Source organism: Sus scrofa, chromosome 1 (assembly GCF_054392235.1).
Source record: "Sus scrofa isolate SSC_HxYL_T2T_F1_AM1 chromosome 1, Sscrofa_HxYL_maternal_Yorkshire_Landrace_v2.0, whole genome shotgun sequence".
In the NCBI taxonomy this organism is placed as follows: Eukaryota; Metazoa; Chordata; class Mammalia; order Artiodactyla; family Suidae; genus Sus; species Sus scrofa.
This window is the reverse complement of record NC_139383.1, coordinates 101,448,796-101,457,213: the sequence shown is the minus strand read 5'-3', so window position 1 is coordinate 101,457,213 and position 8,418 is coordinate 101,448,796. Positions and strand designations below refer to the sequence as shown.

At 37.7% G+C, this 8,418-nt stretch overlaps 1 protein-coding gene across 2 annotated transcripts; it reads right to left on the bottom strand.

The window, feature by feature from the left end:
- Positions 1 to 3,180: 3,180 nt before the first annotated feature.
- Positions 3,181 to 8,207, bottom strand: LOC146406246 (olfactory receptor 4C46-like). Of its 2 annotated transcripts, XM_085003155.1 has the most exons (2): positions 8,201 to 8,207; positions 3,181 to 4,112 (listed from the first exon to the last, which is right to left on the bottom strand). In XM_085003155.1, the coding sequence occupies exons 1-2, from the start codon at positions 8,205 to 8,207 to the stop codon at positions 3,181 to 3,183; spliced, it is 939 nt and encodes a 312-aa protein (XP_084859281.1). The 2 variants fall into 2 exon arrangements, with proteins under 2 accessions (XP_084859281.1, XP_084859290.1); XM_085003164.1 differs by lacking the exon at positions 8,201 to 8,207 and having other exon boundaries at positions 3,181 to 4,125.
- Between the last annotated feature and the right edge of the window lie 211 nt (positions 8,208 to 8,418).

Here is an 8,418-nt window from a genome sequence, read left to right as displayed (position 1 = left end):
CCTAACTCCTGACCTGTCCAGATTGCTGAGATTCTTGCCCCTCGTGCCTCATCCAATTGGGTACAGGATGTAGAGTGTTTGATTGTAGACCAAACTGGTTTTGGCCAGTCTTTCAGGCAGCTTCCTTCAAGCCCTTAGCAGTCCAACCAAACCATTGGTCCAAACACACAAGTCAGTGTGTATTGGACATGGGGACATTTCTCAACCCAAACAAAGTGAACAACCAGGTGCACGGATTGTTGTACCCTTTGGGAGCATTTCCATCGCACTCCTGACCTTCAGGGTTTTTCTAGAGTGGTGCTGTAGTTGTCAGCTCTCCACTGTCAAGATATGCCTACTTATCATTGTAGAACTCTCCCTATAGAAGTCCCAAGTTTCCACTTCCTCTTTCAACTGACCATTGTTAAATGCCCATGACTCCATGGGTACAGGCATGAGAGAGAAGGCAGTTTAGCAGGAGTGGGGACCATGGGCCTTTGTTCCATTTATCTATGTAAGCGTGACTTAATATCCTCCCACAGTAATGGCATTGATGGGTCAGATACCACCAAGTTCATGATTGGCATCCCAGGCTGCATAGTGACTTGGTGGCCCATGGTTTAGCATTCAGTCTCTCATTAAGGCTCACTAGTAGGTCAAGAACTATTTCTCAAAAGGAGTGTAGGTATTTGAAAAGGATGACAATATTTTGCTCTAAGATCCTAAGGACCTATATGGCAATTCACCCATAAGGCTTGCCAAAGACTCTATCTGCCACTGACATGTCAAACAACCCAGACCTACTGGTTCATTTGTCTCAAGTGACAGAGAAGTTTACATGGCATCTTTCCCTGTTGTAGAGCTTTTTATTTTTGTGTTCCCCACTCAAAACTAGCAGTATTTTGAGTCACCTGAAAAATTGTCCGAAGCAGTATTGTGAAATGAAATATACCTTGCCTCCAAAAACTACTGAGACCCACTGTAAATGATGTTATTTTTTTGGTTATGAGAGGGATAGCTTGACATCCTGTGTTCAACTGTGTTTTAATTGTCTGCTCTCTTTTGGAGGGGTCCCCTCAATTCATCTGAGCTCCATGAAAGCATCATTTGGATAACTCTTTATTTACCCCTGACCTCCCAGTTATTAGTGTGCCTAGTTCATTACTTGGGCTCAAAAATATTTGTTGTTGAATGAAAGAAGGACAAACAAAATGAATGGAATATATTAACACTTAAATTTATTTTTGTGTAGACAGAACTATCTGTTTTTAAAACTGCGTTTCATAATAAAATTTTACCAGAAAACAAACTAACACACAAAAGAAGTAGCAAAAACAACCAAAGTTCATAATATGATGAAGTCTTTCAAAGGGCCAGGACAATATCAATCAAAGAATTTTTCACATGATTACATACTAAGTTTTGATATTTTATTATTCTTGTCTTATGCAGGAGTGTAAAAACTATGGTTTCCAAAGGAGAAAATGCCAAAATTCTTTTAAGATTCAGAAAAAGATAAAGTGTAAGAAAAATTCCTAGTCTCCACCACTACGTTTCTCTCTTTTTCTGAATGTATTCATTTTCCTCTATACTTACATTTATTCATTCAATATTAGTCATGAACCAGACACTATGCTACCTGTAGAAATTATGGTTAGCAAGTAGGCATGTACTTAATGGGGGATGGCTGTTTAATACATTGACTTTCCTTTCTGACATTCAAATATTATTTTCTTTTTTAAATCATCACTTTCTGGTGGTTTATATGCTTAATTTGGTGACATGAACGATAGAGAAGGATTATTATTTTTTTTTTTGTGGCTGTACCTGTGGCACATCAAAATTCCCACACTAGGGGTCAAATCAGAGCTTCTGTTGCAGATCTACACCACAGCCACCAGAACACTGGATCCAAACCACATGTGCAAACTATGCTGCAGCTTACAGCAATGTCATATCCTTAACCCAAGAAAGGGCAGGGATTGAACCTGCATCCTCAGGGTCACTATGACAGGTTCTTAAACCACTGAGCCACAGCGGGAATTCCATCAAGAAGGACTCTTAATGCTAAAAGGAAATTTGAGAATGGTATAATATTTGTACTTGTCCATTCCTGGTTAAATGACTCATTGCTTTTACATTCCTAAAGTTTCATAGTATACAGTTGAGAGTCAACATATTACCATCAACTATTACATATAAAATTATCTGCCTTATTAATAACAACTATTAGCATTTAGTTATATATAAAGAACACATAAGTATAACAAAATATATACTAATATATATGACCAATAATACATATATAGGTGTGTATATATATATACATATATAGGTGTGTATATATATGTATATATATATATATGGACAGAATGATGGATACATGAATAGTCCCCAACCATCTCTGTTTCTAAATGGTATTTAGTAAAATGTGGTCTTTCTTTCATCATTGCCTGGCTGTACATCACAGCAGATAAGAACATTATCTGAAAAGTCATTTTCTGGTTATTAGTTCATCATTATTTCAGTTTCAGAATTTTCTTCTGTTTGTATATTCAACTATAAAATGAGAATAGTAGCAGTGCCTACCTCTTTTTGTTGTTATAAAGATTGCTGCTCAGAGTTCCTGTTGTAGCTGAGTGGTTAACAAACCCGACTAGTAACCATGAGGTTGCGGGTTCGATCCCTGGCCTCGCTCAGTGGTTCAAGGAACTGGCATTGTCGTGAGCTGTGGTGTAGGTCACAGACACTGATTGGATCCCGCATTGCTGTGGCTCTGGTGTAGGCCAGTGGCTACAGCTCCTATTAGACCCTAGCCTGGAAACCTCCATGTGCCACGGGTGTGGCCCTAGACAAGACAGACCAAAAAAAAAAAAAAAAAAAAAACATATTTCTGCTCAATATCAGTGAATTTTTATTTATTTTTTACATTTCATTGGTATGAAACCTTATGAATCCATATACAACGATGAGTAGTAAAACTTAATTCCAATTTGCTAGAACTTCTAAAATATGTTAAGGGTCTTCCCAGGATGTGTTTTTCCTTCTTTTCCTACCTCTGTTTCTTCTTCCCTCCTTGCAGAATCTATAATTTATAGGGATTATTTTTCCTTTATCTCATAGATATTTTTTGCTGAGATGACTAACAATGTTCTTTTCATCTTGGCATCAGTTGAATGGACATTGGGCTCCCTGCATGTTTTATTGATCACCTGGCATCACTTTCCTACTACACAGTTTCCTAATAGCGTTTTTCATTTGATCGTTTCTCAGGGTATATATTAAGGGGTTTAACATGGGAGTTATCATAGTGTAGAATACAGCAACTGCTTTATCAATAGGTAAAGTAACTGCTGGTCGCATGTACACAAATATGCAGGGCATAAAGAATATGATAACTGCTGTGATGTGGGAGACACAGGTAGAGAGGGCTTTGCGTCTTGCCTCTAAGCTTTGGGTCCTTAGGGTGTGAAGGATGACCGAATAGGAGCCAACCAAGAGGAGAAAGTTTAACAGACAGATTAATCCACTGTTGGCAGCAACAAAGAGCCCTAGAGTGTGGGTATCAGTGCAGGCAAGATCCAGCAAAGGATTCAGATCACACATAAAGTGATCTATGATGTTAGGACCACAGAAGGGCAATCTGAAGATGAAGAGGATCTGTATGGTTGCATGAAGAAAGCCTCCCCCCCATGACACTCCCACTAGGAGACCACAGAGCTGCCAGTTCATAATGGTTGTATAGTGCAAGGGCTTGCAGATGGCCACATAGCGGTCATAGGCCATCACAGTAAGTAGAATAACATCAGCACCTGCAAATAAATGTTCCCCAAATATCTGCGTCATGCATTCATTGAAAGGGCTGTTTTTTTTTTCATGGAGTGAATCTACAATGAGTTTAGGGGTATTGACACAGGAATTGCAAGCATCAATAAAAGAGAGATGAGCCAGGAAAAAATACATGGGGGACCCCAGTAATGGACTGAGAGTGATGGTGACCACGGTGAGCACATTTCCTACCATAGAGATGATGTAGATGATCAAAAACACAACAAATATGACTTTCTGCATCTTTGGATTCTGTGTGAGCCCCAGTAGAATAAACTCTGTCACATTGTTCCTGGTCTCCATGTCTTTCTTGTTATGATTAAGTATATCGCCTGAAAAAAAGTCACTTTTTATTAGCTCAGCTTAAATTTATTAAGGTCTCTATGTAGTAAACAATAAATACCTAGATTATCATTAGTTATGAATTCCTGTGAGTTTTTTTGATATAGAAAGTGAAGGGTTTGATATCTGGATGATTACTCAAACTCTTTCCTGGAGGAAGCTGATTTTAAATTATAGACATGAGGAATGTAGTGAACACAGAGGCAGGAGATGATCTGTGCACACTTAATCCTGTGAGATCGCTCAGAGCTTCGGGTGAGGCAGTGAGAAGATCTCACATAATGTAGCTAAGCCTAAAATGTGTGATTGAAAATGCATGCAAAGTCTATGAATTCCAAGCTAAAGAATTTTCCCTTTATTCTTAGGAAATTCAGAACTAGGTAAATAATTGAGAATATGAGTGGAAGGATTCAGAAGGTTTGAAAAAGAGGCAATATAACATCTAACTTTAGTAAAGATGTTTGTGTCGCTTGGAAGAAGTGGGCTGAGTTTCTGTAAGGAGGTGGAAGTCAGAGAAAGCAACCCCAATACCAGACTATAATACTAGTGGACCTGAAGTGTCACAGGGCATTGGTGATGGGAAAGTAATGAAAGAATATAGGAGTTATTGTAATAGCTTTGGTAAAGTATGTTGTCTAAGTCCCACGACTTTCTGATAGCTTATAGATATACTTTTAATGCTTGTTTACTATATGCATGGCATGAGAGCACCCTGTGTGGGTGGTATGATTGCATCCACTTTGCAGATGAGAAACAATCTCAGAAATGAATGTTAACAGTAATGGTAATAATAATAACTTACAGAACAGTTACCTTGCTCTTGGTGTTTTTGCAGACAGTGGTTATTTATTTCTCATTACATACTTGTGAGAAAATTACTATGGTCATTTTTGTTCTTGTTTTACACATTGAGAAATAGAAGCAGAAAGGAAGGATCCTGCACAATATCAAGCAAATAATAAAGATCAAAACCATGATTATATCTTTTTTCCCCATTCTTAATCCATGATCAATATTTTATAATGAACAAGGTCTAACTAGTAAATTATTTTTGGTATGACCATAATAATAATATTACTTTAGTTCAGTATCAGAGGCAATCCAATATATGAAGCAAATTTAGCAGAGGCATAAGTACACATAAACATGTACACACAGTGTAACATATCAAAATTCCCAAATTTTAATAACTATGGGGTACTGGATTCACTGAACTTTTGTTTGTTTTGCCTTTTCCAGGGCCATTTTCTGCTGCATATGGAGGTTCCCTGGATAGGGGCTAATTGGAGCTGTAGCCACTGGCCTATGCCAGAGCCACAGAAAAATGTGATCCAAGCCATGTCTTCAACCTACACTATAGCTCATGGCAACGCTGGATCCTTAACCCACTGAGCAAGGCCAGGGATCTAACCCACAACCTCATGGTTCCTAGTCGGATTGTTAACCACTGAGCCACAATGGGAACTCCCTGAAGGTCCATTTTATCTTTGTCTTTCCCTCACCCTCATTTCTTCTCTCCCTGATTCCCCTACAAAGCATATTCCTACAGGCTTTTCTGAAAAATTTTGAAAATGATGATCCCAGTGGTGAAGAATATTATTTGGAGGATCAGTAAGACCAGATATTAATTTGCTTTTCCTCACTTGTAACTTCTTGAACTGGGGTATATTTCTTGGCAACTTACATCCTTGTTTCCTCTAATGTCAAGTGAGAATCATATTGGCCATCTCACAGGCTGTTCTGAGTATCGGTTGAGGAAACATATATGAACATATCCACCATACATTTCTAGATAAACAAATATCCTTGATTTAGTTTTATGACCATCTTTGAACCTGGGGGTAGGAAGAATTGACATTTTGAGCAGTCGTATGAAGAAACCTTTAAGCATGCAATAAACTATGAAAAAATTTACTTTTAATAAAGCCATAGAGACTCATATTATGCCTAACAGTAGAACCAAGGAAAAGTTCTTCATATTTGGATGAAGCAGGTTATTATTTGTGTCATTTAAATAATATATAGTTACATTTATATATTTTTCATGTGTGGAGTGGATTTAAATTTTGTTTCATTCTCATAATTAGTCTTAATCATTAAAGGAAGTACCTACCTCTGGGCTGCAGCAGGATATCTGGTGTTAGAGATCTAGATCCTACAAATTTCATAATCTCTATGAGCCTTTCATCTGTCAAATTAGGATAATGGTACTTATCAACTCTCTCTTGAAGGAAGTAGTGAAGGTCAAATGCTCTATTAATATATTTGCAAAGGACTGAAAAATGATAAATCCAATGTATGGAAAGTAACAATATTTAGAAAACACTGGAAAATGACCTATGGCTTAGATGGTATTAATGCTCCTTGGAGGTGTTCAGAAATAATCCCGTCTTCAAATTGACCTCCTCTTGGAATAAGCACCTTTCCCTCTGAAAGATATGGCACACATAGAAGAGATTGTTTAGCTAATTCAATATAAAATCAAAAGTAGAAAAGTAAGGTTTTTTTAAGTCTAGATCTTTCCTAATAGTCTAAAGCCTCAAATAGTTTTCACAGAAAAGCTGGGAGCTGAATTTAGAATGGATTCATTAGGAACACTATGGAGAAACAGTCTTCTGTAGATGACCCTGGTCCCAATAAGCAGAAGGCAGAGTGTGCAGTAGAAACACATTCAAATTTATTATTCCACCCTTGATGAATCCTGCTGTGTAAATGCAGACCAAAAAGACATTTACCTGCAATGCGTGGACATTGAAAGAGGTTTCCACAAATGTTCAATGGCCTTGTCTTATAGCTGAAATTTTCTCTCCTAGGAATTAATTATCTCTTTTAATGGAAAGGCTTTGTCATGGAAGCAGGTATCCTGGAGACATACTTGAGAAACATTCATTCTTGAGTGGGGAATTGTAGTCCCTTGCACTTGCACCCAAAATATATGAGTCCCTTTTCCTCTCTGAACCTGGGTTTCTAAGAAAGCTGAATGTTGTGTATAGCAAGGATGGAATAATTCCAGCATGAGGACCTGTGGTACAGTTAGACCTGTGTTCTTGCATTAGAGAGAAAACTTCTGTTTTATCCATATGAAGGTGTTTCTGGAAACCTAGAAATCCACTGCCTAAGACCCAAAGGAGTGAGGGCATAACATTAGTGACATAGTATTGAAGTATTTGATGGCAAAATGTGTTTCCCTGCCCCAGTTATCACAGGGCTATGAAATAAACAACAACTTGAAAATGTTCCAGATATGTCATCTCTGGGACCTGTGTGGTGGTCATTATGGAATACTAGGTGCCATTAAAAATGTAGAGACATATCCAAAGCACGAATGTGCGGTTTTAGCACCTATGGTCAGCTAATGTGTGATAAAAGAGATAAGAACATACAGTGGAGGAAAGACAGTCTCCTCAATAAGAGGTGTTGGAAAAACTGGACACCTACATGTAAAAGTATGAAATTAGAATGTTCTCTAGCTCCATACCCCAAGGTAAACTCAGAATGGATTTATGACCTAAACATAAGGCTAAATACACACTATGAAACTCCTAGAGGAATACATAGGCAGAGTATCCTTTGACATAAACCACAGAAATATCTTAGAGCCACCTCCTAGAATAATGCCAATAAAGACAAAAATAAATGTATGGGACCTAGTTAAACTTAAAAACTTTTAGGAGTTCCCTTTTTGACTTAGAGGTAATGAACTGAACTAGTATCCATGAGGATGTGGGTTTGATCCCTGGCATCACTCAGTGGGTTAAGAATCAATCCAGAATTGTCATGAGCTGCAGTGTAGGTCACTGATGAGGTTCGGATCCAGTACTGCAGCTGCAGCTCTAATTTGACCCCTAGCATGGGAACTTCCATGTGCTGTGAGTGCAGCCCTAAAAAGAAAACAAACAAATAAATAAATTAAAAAAAACTTTAAAGCTTTTGCTCAGCAAAGGATACCATTAAAACAAACAAACAAACAAAAACAGACAGATCACAGAATGGAAGTAAATCTTTGCAAACAAAGTGACTGACAAAGGACTAATCCTCAAAATATACAAACATCTCATGGGGCTTTATATGAAACAAAACAAAATCAAAAAAGGGGCAGGAGATCAAAATAGACATTCAAAGACAGACGAATGGATAAAAAACACATGAAAATAATTCAGCATTGCTAATAATTAGAGAAATGCAAGTCAAAGCTAGAATGAGGCATCACTTCACACCAGTCAGAATGGCCATCATCAAAAAGTCTACAAACCAATAAATGCTGGAGAG